The sequence below is a fragment of the Eleutherodactylus coqui genome, chromosome 3, assembly GCF_035609145.1.
Source record: "Eleutherodactylus coqui strain aEleCoq1 chromosome 3, aEleCoq1.hap1, whole genome shotgun sequence".
In the NCBI taxonomy this organism is placed as follows: Eukaryota; Metazoa; Chordata; class Amphibia; order Anura; family Eleutherodactylidae; genus Eleutherodactylus; species Eleutherodactylus coqui.
Window position 1 is genome coordinate 290,351,998 of NC_089839.1, and position 13,706 is coordinate 290,365,703.

The 13,706-nt window shown below is 46.3% G+C and overlaps 1 protein-coding gene across 3 annotated transcripts in view; it reads right to left on the minus strand.

Annotated features, from left to right (window-relative positions):
• Positions 1-13,706, minus strand: part of MIER1 (MIER1 transcriptional regulator) — a 33,017-nt gene that overhangs the window by 15,177 nt on the left and 4,134 nt on the right. For all 3 annotated transcript variants that reach the window (XM_066597665.1, XM_066597664.1, XM_066597663.1), the window contains exons 2-3: positions 3,918-3,942; positions 48-193 (exon numbers count right to left, since the gene is read on the minus strand). In XM_066597665.1, coding sequence (XP_066453762.1) covers positions 48-193; positions 3,918-3,942 — 171 coding nt within the window. The remainder of the gene's footprint in view (positions 1-47; positions 194-3,917; positions 3,943-13,706) is intronic.

Sequence of the window (13,706 nt, forward strand, 5' to 3'; positions counted from 1 at the left end):
ACATAAAAGGCAATAAAAACAAAGCACTTAAGACCAAACGTTCCTACCCTTTCTAGGTGCTCAATCTCAGAGGTAAAATTCACTTCCCCCTCCATTAACTCTTCCTCCTCCAACGTCCGCTCATCGTCAAACTCGTGAACCAACATGTCAGCTGACGGATCGAACTCGTGGTCATCGGATGCAGCAGAGCCTCCTGGTCACAAAAACATGGGTGGCAAAAAGGTAAGGGCGGGCACCACAATACACAATACCCAACCCAGGTGCCGCCTAATGGGCTTCAGGATACAAGCCAACAACCCAAAACATTTTTGGATTAATGTCAAAAAAAACCTAAAGCTTGTAAAGTCAATCAATTTACTCCAAAACACAAAAGTAAAAGATATTTCAACTGAAACAACAAGTTTTGGGTTAAAGTTTTTCATATTTATCCTTTTACACAGCTGTTGTGGTCCGGCAGCTCGTCCCACCCAAACGCTTTACTACAGCTGGCTGGAAGAGTATTTGTGGACATGCTGCCGGTGTAGGACGCTCGGGTCCTGCCATGTATCAGGCTGGGGTCACAGACAATTTGGGATACATTTTTTGAGAGGGAAAGTCAGCAGTGGAAGGACTTCCAAAAAATTATCAAAAACTTGTGTTTAGTCCATTGTCCATTTCAGACAAGCGTCCTGGCCCGACCGCGGGTCTACTGACCCAAACTCACAGTCTCATGGGGGTTCTATGGAGGCGGTGACTGATTCAGTAGACCCGCTGTTGGGCTCTGGTCCGTGCAAAATGGCGCCTTTAATACGCTCATCTGAGATTGGCGTTCCTGTGGATTGAGGGCTGCAATTTTATCATCGGAGCATATTTTTGAAGGCATAGATGTTTTTTGGTTTTTTTTTCCTTCTAAAATTTTACACAACGAATCAAGTGCATCAAGAAGGTGTTCCGGCACGCCTGATTATTTTTTTATTAAAGGGAAGAGATTTCTGTTCTTTAAGGTCCATTTAGACGCAACAATTATCGCTCAAAATTCACTCAAAAGCCGTCTTTTGAGCGATAATCGTTGTGTGTAACTGCACTGACATCCTGCAGTTTTCGTTAGGCCGTCGCTCATTGTCGTCTGAAAGACAACGATGAGCCTTATCAAGGATTCGCAGCGGGATACAGCTGATACTATTGTTTCAGCTGTATCCCGCTCCCTGATGACAAGCTGGGTATGCAGAACAGAGCGGACCACCTCTGTTCTCCATACCTGGCACGGGGCGCTCGGCTGTATAACAGCCAGGCACTCTGTGCAGAAAACAGCTGGATGCAGAAGACAAGCGGGGACACCCTGCTTGTATTCTGCATCCTCCGCTGAGAACAATCAGCTGTATAACAGCCGGGCGCTCCCAGTGGGCAACAGCTGGATGCAGAAGACAAGCGGGGACACCCCGCTTGTCTTCTGCATCCTCCGCCGGCAGCACAAGGTGATCGCTCATCTTGAGCGATCATCTTGCGCTGTAAATAACATAACGATGATCGCTCAAAAGTCGGTTGAGCGATTATCGTTGTGTCTAAACGGGTCTCTAGAAAGGATCATTTTGTTCCTCCACACCAATGAATCAACAACCAGGATTACCTTGGAAAAGAGCAGCAGTAAATGCAGGGGCTTTTTACAATAAAGATACCCTTACACATCAGATGAACATAAGACGAACCCAACAGATTTGGCAGGACCATCCAATCATCTAAAGTGTAATGAGGTGTCATGATTCTCTGCTGATCGTAGGGTGAAAGACCAGACAGACCAAGACAGAGGGTCCCATTTGCCCCATTCTCATTACCGTAGGCTTACTGCACCCCACCACACTGGAGATGACCAAGAGGAGCGCTGGTCGTGCAAGTGTGCCAGTGCCCCATTTATTTCCAATACGACTGCTGGAGACAGATGAGCTGCAAGCACTTTGATCTCATCAGCCCCATTGAAATAAATGGAGTGGCAGCTGCACATGATCGGCCATTGCTCTATTCATTCTAATGACACTGCGAGGAAATAAGCAACACACGAGTTCCCCGTTCTCAAGATCAGCCATGGTCTCAGGTGAGACCCCACCAATCAGCAAGTCGGCAGATGACTTGCGATTCTGTTACAAACTCTTTTCCAATGTAGTGTTGGACCTCATCTGACACTGGATTGGAGAGGGTTAAAGAGTTAGCTCTGTCGTCGGCTGAGGTCCTATATTACACCATGCAGGACAGCGTAGCTTCGATGTCGAAGGCTGTTCTGCATATCTATATTACACCATGCAAAACAGCGCGGCTCCGATGTCAGAAGCTGTTCTGCATATCTATATTACACCATGCAGGACAGCGCAGCTTCGATGTCAGTGGCTGTTCTGCATATCTATATTACACCATGCAGGACAGCGCAGCTCCGATGTCAGAGGCTGTTCTGCATATCCATATTACACCATGCAGGACAGCGCAGCTCCGATGTCAGAGGCTGTTCTGCATATCTATATTACACCATGCAGGACAGCGCTGCTCCGAGGTCAGAGGCTGTTCTGCATATCCATATTACACCATGCAGGACAGCGCTGCTCCGAGGTCAGAGGCTGTTCTGCATATCCATATTACACCATGCAGGACAGCGTGGCTCCGATGTCAGAGGCTGTCCTGCATATCTATATTACACCATGCAGGACAGCGCAGCTCCGATGTCAGAGGCTGTTCTACATATCTATATTACACCATGCAGGACAGCGCAGCTCCGATGTCAGAGGCTGTTCTGCATATCTATATTACACCATGCAGGACAGCGCAGCTCCGATGTCAAAGGCTGTTCTGCATATCTATATTACACCATGCAGGACAGCGCAGCTCCGATGTCAGAGGCTGTTCTGCATATCCATATTACACCATGCAGGACAGCGCAGCTCCGATGTCAAAGGCTGTTCCGCATATCTATATTACACTATGCAGGACAGCGCAGCTCCGATGTCAGAGGCTGTCCTGCATATCGATATTACACAATGCAGGACAGAGCAGATCCGATGTCAGAGGCTGTTCTGCATATCTATATTACACCATGCAGGACAGCGCGGCTCCGATGTCAGAGGCTGTTCTGCATATCTATATTACACCATGCAGGACAGCGCAGCTCCGATGTCAGAGGCTGTTCCGCATATCTATATTACACCATGCAGGACAGCGCAGCTCCGATGTCAGAGGCTGTTCTGCATATCTATATTACACCATGCAGGACAGCGCAGATCCGCAGCGCTGTCCTGCATGGTGTAATATAGATATGCAGAACAGCCTCTGGCATCGGAGCTGCGCTGTCCTGCATACTTTATTAATCTCTAATTTCTCTAATGCTATCTATCTATATATGAATCTTATTATATAAATGCGTGTTCGATCACTAGATTATATATATAATACATACATATATATATACACAGACACACACAGGATTACAAATGATTTTCCCAATGCAAAACACTCATGTCCAATTTTCAAAAAAGTTGCTATTAAAATCATCAGGACGGGTTATTTTTACGCGTTTCCGTTGAGTAATTCTAAATAATCCCCAACGCGCTTTTCCACCCAAAATAAATAAGGGCTTTGGGAGTCTTCGGGGAAATTGGATTAGAAAGTGTTAATATAGGGAATAATATAAATCTTCTCTGAAAATCCCGCACTGCTACATATAGAACGTAAAGATCACATAGGATCTACCAGAGAAACCACCCGAGCGGAGAGAAGGCACAGATACCGAGACAGCGGCCCCAATTAACGCCACTCTCAGAACAACATGCTATAGGAGCCGTCGCATCACGCATTGATCCACTTGAGGCAGAAAGCACAATAGGCGCCGCTGTGAATAATGATCATTACAAAAAAAATGCAATCTATTTCCAACTACGTGGAATATAAATGTGAATTACCTGGGCTTGCGTTCCCAAGAGAAGGCTGCAAAACAAAACAGATGCGTTAGGATGGAGAATTAGCAATCAGAAAGCAACGCTACAGAATAAAAGCAGCAAAAATGGGTTCGGCACAACGTCTCCAATTAGACTGAAAATACATATTACATATTATGCAAATTAGGAAGAAAAAAAAGTATAATGCAGACATGGAAAAAAATCATCCATAAAGTCATGTACAAGCGTCACACGTCGTATTCCGCAAACTTTCCATAATAAACAATGCTTGTAGGAGAGAACACAGCGCCTCACGGGGCCACGAAACCCCCTGCCCGGGTCCTGATCTGTCCGATGGCCACGTCTGCATGTAGTTTGTATGTTTCTGCACTTGTTTCTTCATTTACACATAAAGATCCAATGTCCATGGGTGGGCTTGATTTACGGAATCTGCGCGGAAGATCCGCAAGTCAAACGCCCATAGGTAAACAAGGGTGTCTGCAAATGAAATAACGCATGTGGATCTGTTCGCGGACCTTTTGGTCTGGGGGGGGGGGGGGGATCTGCAGCAAATACCATTTCAGTGCACATGGACGGCTTCCAGTGAAGTCAATGGAAGCCGTTCAAACCGCGGCGTGAATTACGGACGGGCCGCAGGAAAGCAGGGGTTAAAAAAAATAATTTTTAAGTACTGCACAGCATGCAGTAGACCCGGAGAGCCAACTGTGGCGACTGACTCCACTGTGGGCTCCCGCATGCGGAATCCGATCGGCCCGTGGAGCTAGAAGCCCGGACAATCCAGGAGTTAGAGGGGTCTTCCAACTCTAAATGATTGATGATATCCCCCATTTCGGTCATGAATAGTTAATTGGAAGGGATTTCCAGTAGGGATACCCAGCCGGTCTACTGCTGACGACCAATCCTGAAGAGAGGTCCAATTATTCGGAGCTGGAGAGCCCCTTCACAGGGGGTGTCGAGTGTGAGATACAGCTGGAAGGCTGAACAGAGGGGGGCCAGAATGTCACTTTTAGGGTCATCCTGTTTCCAAGGAAAAGCTGAATAAAAAGCGATCAAAAAGTTGTTTGTACACAAAAATGGTACCAACGGAAACAGCTCGCCCTACAAAGACCAAGCCCGCACACCGCCCCGCAGGTAGGTGAAAGAGAAGAAAATTATGGGTCTCACAGTATGCACACAAAGGGATTTTAAAAAAAAACAAAAAAAAAACTACTATAAAATTTGGTATAGCAGTAATTTCTGATCCACAGAATAAAGCTACCATTTCAGGCCCTATTTATATCGCAGCTTTGGCTTTCCTTTTCTCTGTTTCGCTTTTGGAAAAGAGAAATGGAATTTAAACTTTTTTTCTTTCATTGATTTCAATGGGGGGGGGGGGGCTGAAGTTTGGAAGTCAACTAGGACAAATTCAAATTTTTTTTTTTTTTTAAACAGGACTAATAGTGCAGGTGGGTGGTGGTAGGGTGGGTGGGTGTAGGGTCTATCATTGATTGCAATGGGAAAAGCATGGATAGGTTTTAATTCAGTTTAACTTCAGCTCCTCTGCTCAAAAACTGTACAGAGAGACAGGAAGCCCTAATGGAGCTCAAACGCAGATGTGAGCGGGGCCGTATGTGTAAATAGATACATTATACAAAGATACATTATATGACACATTAAAAGATACAAGTTCCCCCATAAAAAACAAGCCTTCATACAGATACGTTGATGGAAAAATAAAAACCTTATGGGTCTTGGAAGGCAGAAGTGAAAAAAAATAACAAAAACAAAGAAAATCTCTCATATTGTACAGACCCCCCCACTCTTGGAGGAACAGGGAGTGATAACCAAAATTATCATCTGCCGGTAATCACAGGATCAATTATCGCCGGGACGACTGCATATGGGAAAGCATCATTCTCATTGAATCCCTTCTGTGCTCCCCACGCGGATGAGAGGGGTCAGGCTCTACAAGGAAGTCCGTCACCTAAATGTGGACCCAATAACCCGATGTGTGCGCAGTCATAAGGAGCTCCGCATTACCATTCTCTTTTGCCGAATTGTCTCCCACGCGAAGATTTCGGATAATAAGTTTCTCCCGCACCATATGCTAATGAGCCCCGGACCATCCTATGGGCGGTCCGACTCTGCCGGTGGTCCGGGCTCTCTTCCAGCCTTTTCTGCTAAAAACCAACCCCCTTCTTGCTGACAGGGCAAATTCCATATGAGAATCTGCTCCAAAAAACATGGCGAAATGCAGCATCTGCCGCGGTTTTAAGAGGCGAACGTCGCCATATTCAGGGTATGTTCACACGGCGCATTTCACATGAATTCTGTCTCTAAAATCCTCGTCTTTCTGGCAAGCAGATTTGCGCGGTTCCGCATACAGAATTTTCCTTGTCAATTGGCAAAATCCTTGTGAGGAATTTCGATGTGGAAATCTAATTTCTGTGCGTTTCCGCATCAAGAAGCGACACAATAAGGTACGTTCACACGGTGGGAAAATTACATGTGAATTCCGCCCCTAAAATCCAAGTCTGACGCAGTTTTTCGAGCGGATTCGCATGTGGAATTTAACGATCAAAATCCACATGCAGAGTTTAGAAACAGAAACTAAAAAAGAAGCAACAGGCCGCTACTTGATGCGGAAACTAGATTCTCCATGTCAAAACTCCATTAAACAATAAACAGGGCGAATTCCAGATACGGATCTGCGCAAAAATCTGTGGCACATCATCAGGTCGCAATTAGCCCACAATATGCACCGAACCTTCCAGCTTAATTTGCCGTTGGAATTTCACACCAAAATGGCGGTCCAACGGCAAATTTTGGTGCGAAATTCCAGACAGATTTAAGCCACTTTCAACATCACATCAAAATCCATTAGGTAGCCCTGCGGATTTTACCACGAGTTCCCATGCGGATTGCAGGCTAATTCCTCGGGAGCCGACTGCAGTCTTGCACGGATGTGCCAATTAGGCCAAAAGAAGGGTGCCATGCCACCCATAACCCATCCGTGAAAGCCTATCCACAACTCTCACATGGATAATGTACTGTTTGGGCACAAGTCACCGGGTAGCAGAGCAAGGAGCCTGAACTGTGAGTATAAGTTCACTGCCGGTCACTCCAGTACATTATATCCTATTATACTCCAGGCTTCTACTGGCAGCACGGTGCTTTTATCATGTACCATCTGTATACAGTCATCAGCACATCCCGTATAATATAGCAGCAGCACCATTATACTACCTATAGTATACTAGCACCATCTGTAATATACAAGCATCATCACCATTATACCACCGCAAAGCCGCTTCGCAAAAAATAAAAATAAAAATCACACCCCTAGAAGTTGTCGTTTTGCTGCAAGACCCGTCCTGCAGTTCCATCTCAGGCAGATATACAAATGATGAGAGTTGTGGTGATTAGATGAACGGTCTTGTCCCCAGAGGCCCTAAAAGTGGTTCCCCCCCTCGGCCTATAAAAGGCGCTCGGAGGCTCCTTGTGTGCAGTGACCTCTTCTTCCACTTGTTGACCACTGGACGCCTCTACGAAGCAGAGAAGAGATTTCACCCCTTACCAGAGTCTGAGAGGAGGTGCATTACTGGGATGGAAGCTGGATGGTCGTATCGCTGAATTGTCCCCCAACTGGGCCATTCTGACCAGACTGTTAGGGGGTGTTGGGACCAGTGGATGTGTGAGGGCACACAAGGTGACCGGGCTCAGGACGCCCCCTACAGACCACCAGTAGAGAGGAGCGTCTGACCAGACTGTTAGGAGGTGTTGGGACCAGTGGATGTGTGAGGGCACACAAGGTGACCGGGCTCAGGACGCCCCCTACAGACCACCAGTAGAGAGGAGCGTCTGGACCAGACTGTTAGGAGGTGTTGGGACCAATGGATGTTTGAGGGCACACAAGGGGACCGGGCTCAGGACGCCCCCTACAGACCACCAGTAGAGAGGAGCGTCTGAGCAGACTGTTAGGGGGTGTTGGGACCAGTGGATGTGTGAGGGCACACAAGGTGACCGGGCTCAGGACGCCCCCTACAGACCACCAGTAGAGAGGAGCGTCTGACCAGACTGTTAGGGGGTGTTGGGACCAGTGGATGTGTGAGGGCACACAAGGTGACCGGGCTCAGGACGCCCCCTACAGACCACCAGTAGAGAGGAGCGTCTGACCAGACTGTTAGGAGGTGTTGGGACCAATGGATGTTTGAGGGCACACAAGGGGACCGGGCTCAGGACCCCCGACAGACCACCAGTAGAGAGGAGCGTCTGATCAGACTGTTAGGAGGTGTTGGGACCAGTGGATGTGTGAGGGCACACAAGGTGACCGGGCTCAGGACCCCCAGCAGACCACCAGTAGAGAGGAGCGTCTGACCAGACTGTTAGGAGGTGTTGGGACCAGTGGATGTGTGAGGGCACACAAGGTGACCGGGCTCCGGACCCCCGACAGACCACCGGTAGAGAGGAGTGTCTGATTGACAAGCACGAGAAGTTCCAACTGTTTCCTTGCCCGCCATCCAGAGACAGGGGGCGCCATTGTTACACCCGTGTCTGTCAGATCCATTTCCAGGCACTTGGCTGCAGGACATTTGGTCTCACAGCCCCCATTATGTGTACTGCCTTTTACACCCACCGTCGCCTCCGTTTGCAGTGGTGTTATGAACGACAAAACTGGATGCTACAGAGTGAAACCAGGTTGTCTTCAGCGATGAATCCAGGTTTAGTTTGGGCGCTGACAACCTCCATGGTTTGTGTCTGGAGACCTCAGGGTGTCCTCACTCCTGTCTTTCCTCTAGAGTGGCACACTGCCCCCTGCTGGTGTGATGGTCTGGGGCCATCACATACTACAGTCGGTCCCCCCTATTAGTGGTACGAGGGACAATGACAGCGCAGCGATATGTTCAGGGCATCCTGCAGCCACATGTGTTCCTCTCATGGCTTCCAACAGGCATCCAGCAGGATAATGTCCGGCCGCACACACAAGGGGGTCACAGGAAGCCCCCACAACATTGTCACACTGCCGTGATTGCTCAATCTGCAGATTTGTCACCAACAGAACATTTATGGGACCATCTGGGACTCCAACTTCAACAGCCTACGATTTTGCAAGAAATCAAGTGTCTATTACAGCAAATGTGGAGTGATATGCCACCGGATACCATAAAGAATTTGTATGCCTCCATGCCCGCCCGTATCACATCTTGTATCCAAGCTAGAGTAGGTACAACAGGGTACTAGAGCCTCCATGCACACCCGTATCCCATCTTGTATCCAAGCTAGAGGCGGTACAACAGGGTACTAGAGCCTCCATGTCCACCTGTATCACATCTTGTATCCAAGCTAGAGGCGGTACAACAGGGTACTAGAGCCTCCATACCCGCCTGTATCACATCTTGTATCCAAGCTAGAGGCGGTACAACTGGGTACTAGAGCCGCCATGCCCTCCTGTATCACATTTTGTATCCAAGCTAGAGGTGGTACAACAGGGTACTAGAGCCTTCATGCCCACCTGTATCACATTTTGTATCCAAGCTAGAGGTGGTACAACAGGGTACTAGAGCCTCCATGCCCACCTGTATCACATTTTGTATCCAAGCTAGAGGTGGTACAACAGCGTTACAATCAGAAAGAGAAAGTTTCATTCTATTCCAATAACTTACAGGTGTTTACTTTTTTATCCCTCTTTATAATGAGTATACTAGCAAGGTTTACAAACTTCTAGTGAAGTATTTGGCCTGCCGATCCATAGCGATTTTCTGCTTGTGGGGAAGAAAAACAAAAAAATAATTAAAAAAAAACCCGCAGGATGCTCTATTTTGGGCTGAATGCAGCACTGACTGCTTCCATTGAGGCCATTGCAGCCCATCCGCAGTGACAGCTGCGGTCAGGCCACGGAATCCGCGCCATCGACTAGCAACGGCAATATTTGTATAGAAAGGGAAAGATTTCCCTTTCTATACAAATATTGTGAAGTTTTGGCTGCCTTCACCTGGTCGTGCACACCTGCCGCCCATTTACCTCCTGTCCCTCCTATTGGAACATCTATATAGTATCCTACCCTCCCTGGTTTTATTTGTAGGCTTAGTCCCAAGAGAGGAGCATTTTGAGAGGTAGGAACTCAGCTTTCCCAGGTTCAGATATCCACCTGGTATTAATGTTAGGACCCATCTGAGAGCTTGGTCACCTGGACGTTGTTAGATGGGCCAATGTAATTTGATCAAATTATATACCAAGAACCTTGCATTATTTCATGTGGTTAGATTATAGGTATGTATACCTCTGACAGTAAATTTATGTTGCGTGCTGTTGCCATTTTTGGTTTCTGCCTCTACTGTGTGTTGCAGCCATGGTTTAGCGTGCACCTATACATTTCTATTGGGATATGTTTCCAATGGGTAGTGCTGACCCCCCTTTTTTTCCCTTAAGTGTATTGAGCATCAGCTGTCAGGCATCAGCATACAAAATCAGATCTGTGCAGTTTGATGCTCACTACACAGATTGATCAACAACAACAAATCTAGTATAATCTAATAAATTGTCTCAATTTCGTCCTGATGAAGCAGCGGTAAATTTATTTTACCCGTGCTGCAGAAACCCGTCGACGATTACGGACGACTTCTGTTGGCTTTAGTCGTTATTAGACTACAGCGTTGGACACACACATGAATCAAGTGTGTGTCTGTCGTGTACTATTTATACTATAAACGTTGTTGACTCCTTCTGATATAATTGGCATAAGGAATTGTCAACACCACTTTAGTCCAGCTTTTTATTAAAACATTTAGATCGCTGTCAGACCCAACATAGGTTGGGATTATATCACATTTTTGGGTCTTGACGGACCGTTGCCCCTATCGGAATAGCAATTGTAGCAATTGTGACATATGGACACAGGGCATTGTTGTCACAATTGGATATGAATACAATAATATTTTTTTGTGTAATGGATTGCTGAGTATCAACACCCCTTACTTACCGTATATACCGGCGTATAAGGCGACGGGGCGTATAAGACGACCCCCCAACTGTCACCTTATACGCCGGTATTCAGTGGAGAAAAAAAAAAAAATTTTTTTACTCACCTCCCACGGCGTTCTGTCGCGCTCCGGCAGGATGTCGCTCGCTCCGGCAGGCTGTCGCTCGCTCCTCGTCCCCGGCGCAGCATAGCTTTCTGAATGTGGGGCTTGAAATCCCCGCTTCCAGAAAGCTAATACACACGCCGGCAGCCATGACATCATTGAATGGCTGTGATTGGCTAAAGCACACGTGGCTTCAGCCAATCACACTATTCAATGACATCATTGAATGGGTGTGATTGCTAACACGTGCGCCTTCAGCCAATCACAGCCATTCAATGCTGTCATGGCTGCCGGCGTGTGTATTAGCTTTCTGGAAGCGGGGATTTCAAGCCCCACATTCAGAAAGCTATGCTGCGGCGGGGACGAGGAGCCAGCGACAGCCTGCCGGAGCGAGCGACATCCTGCCGGAGCGCGACAGAACGCCGTGGGAGGTGAGTAATAAAATTTTTTTTTTTTACACTTTTTTTTTTTTGTTTTACCGGCGCATAAGACGACCCCCGACTGCAGAGCAGATTTTTCGGGGTTCAAAAGTCGTCTTATACGCCGGTATATACGGTAATACTGTGGAGTGGCAATATATCCTGGTGTGAACGAGGCCCTCTAACATAACGCGCACGTTTCCACCAGTGGATAATAACCACAAGCTAATTATTTAGTGACCACCTTTCTGGCCCCCTTTCACAGGAAACGGCCACCGCTTTCACTAATTCATTTTACGCCCTCACAGTATTACCTACCTCTAAAACCAATGAGGTCGGTATGAATTGATTTATCTAAGCCAATTGCTTAAATTACTATAGGTTTTTTGTGTGTTTGTCTCTTTGTGTCTGTTTCGGGTCTCAATTACCCCCGGAATCTAGAGGGGTTTTTTATCCTTTAAATTTATAAGGATTATATTTTATTTTCGGGCCTTTTCAGTGAGAAATAGTCTTACAGCTTACAAGAGCCTTGGTTGTCGCAGTGAATTCCCAAGTGGTAGGTAGGTGTATACTATATATCCCCGCTACTAAGGAGGGGGGGGGGGGAAATTAAAAAGATTTTTTTTAAAAACAACATGTGGTATCACTGCCTTCATAATGTTCCAGAGAAAAAAAAAATAGTACATTATCCAACCCGCAGAGTCAACGGGGAAGGGAAAAAAATTGAAAAAAAAACCAAAACACATTGTGAAAATAGCTTATTTTGCCTACCACGCCTTACAAAAAAACAGAATAGGAAGTGATAAAAATGTTGCATCATCAAAGAAAATGGTACTATTAAAAAGTACAACCATCCCACAGAGAAAGAAAAGAAGCAAAACCCCTAAACTGTACAACTGACAAGAAAACGAAGAGGTCAGGGGGCTTTGGACTCAGCAATAAAAAGAAATACAAAACAGTGGAAAAGTAGCAAAAAAACCCCTCCAGCAGTTTGGTGTTGACATACTCGGCCTGAAGGATTAATGTCACATATTACTCACACTGCCCGATGAACGCCGTTAGAAATAAAAATGGCATAATTGCAGATTTTGTTAATCTTGCCTCTAGAAAGAAAACGGAATGAAATCAAAATATTACATGTTCCCAAAAAGTGGATAAACGAAGACTGGATTCATCCCGCAAAAAAAAAACAACAACAGGCCCCCATAGAGCTGTCAACGGAAAAATAAAAACACTATGGCTCCCAGGATGCCGCGACACAAAAGAAAAACCTTTTTTTTTTCTTTTTAACCCTTTCCAATCCAATTTGTATCCTGGTTTTCCTAGGGTGCTATCTGCTGGCTAAAGCCAGTACTGCATGAGGTGACACATTGGATAGGCTCCGACAGCAGAGAGGCTGGCAATATACAGTAAGAGAACCCCAATGGATGTCTTCAAACATCGGAGCTGTACAGCCTTAAATCCTAATGTCTTCAGAGGTCAGACAGTGGATTGGAAAGGGTTAAAGTGTTTTTTGAGTTCAGAAATGGCAAAAAAGAAAAAAAAAAAGTATAAACTTGGCATCATCATAATTGCGCCGAGCCAGAAAAATAACATTATCACATTATTTTGCACATTGAACGCTGTAAAAAAAAAAAAAAAAAAGGAAATCCAAAAAGCAAATGGCAGAATTTCTTTTTATCCAATCCTACTAAAAACAAAAATAAATAAATTTATAGAATTCATTATATGTATCCAAAAATGATGCCATAAAAAAAAAAAATAAACTTGTCCCCCCAAAAGCAGGCCCTCATATGGCTATGTCAAAAAAAAATTTTTAAAGGTTGTGGCTCTGGCGATGCAAGGTAGTCGGTCATTTAGGGGCAAGCAGGATCTGTCACTAAAGGGTTAACCAGCATGGCCAACACAGCATTCTGTAAGGACAGGCCATCCCGATTAGTGGGACCTTTTTTGTTTTTCAACAGGACAGTGACCCAAACACCCCTCCAGGCGATCTGACCGAGAAGGCCAGTGATGAAGCGCTGCGTCCGATGACACGGCCTGCACCATCACCCAACCTAAACCCAAATGAGTCGGACCGCAGAGTGAATGGACAGCGGCCAACCAGTGATCAGCGCTAGAGGTGAGCGATGATTGACTTCATCGGGGCGGTAGTGACTGACCAGACTGTCAAAAATGATCCTTTTTTAGCAAAAATCGGCCCAATTATCTCGCCTGGCCGATCACCACGATCACCACTACTCAGCACCTCCGGGGAACTCCTTCATGGCTGTTGAAAAACTATTGCAGGTGACGACCTCATGAAGCGAGGG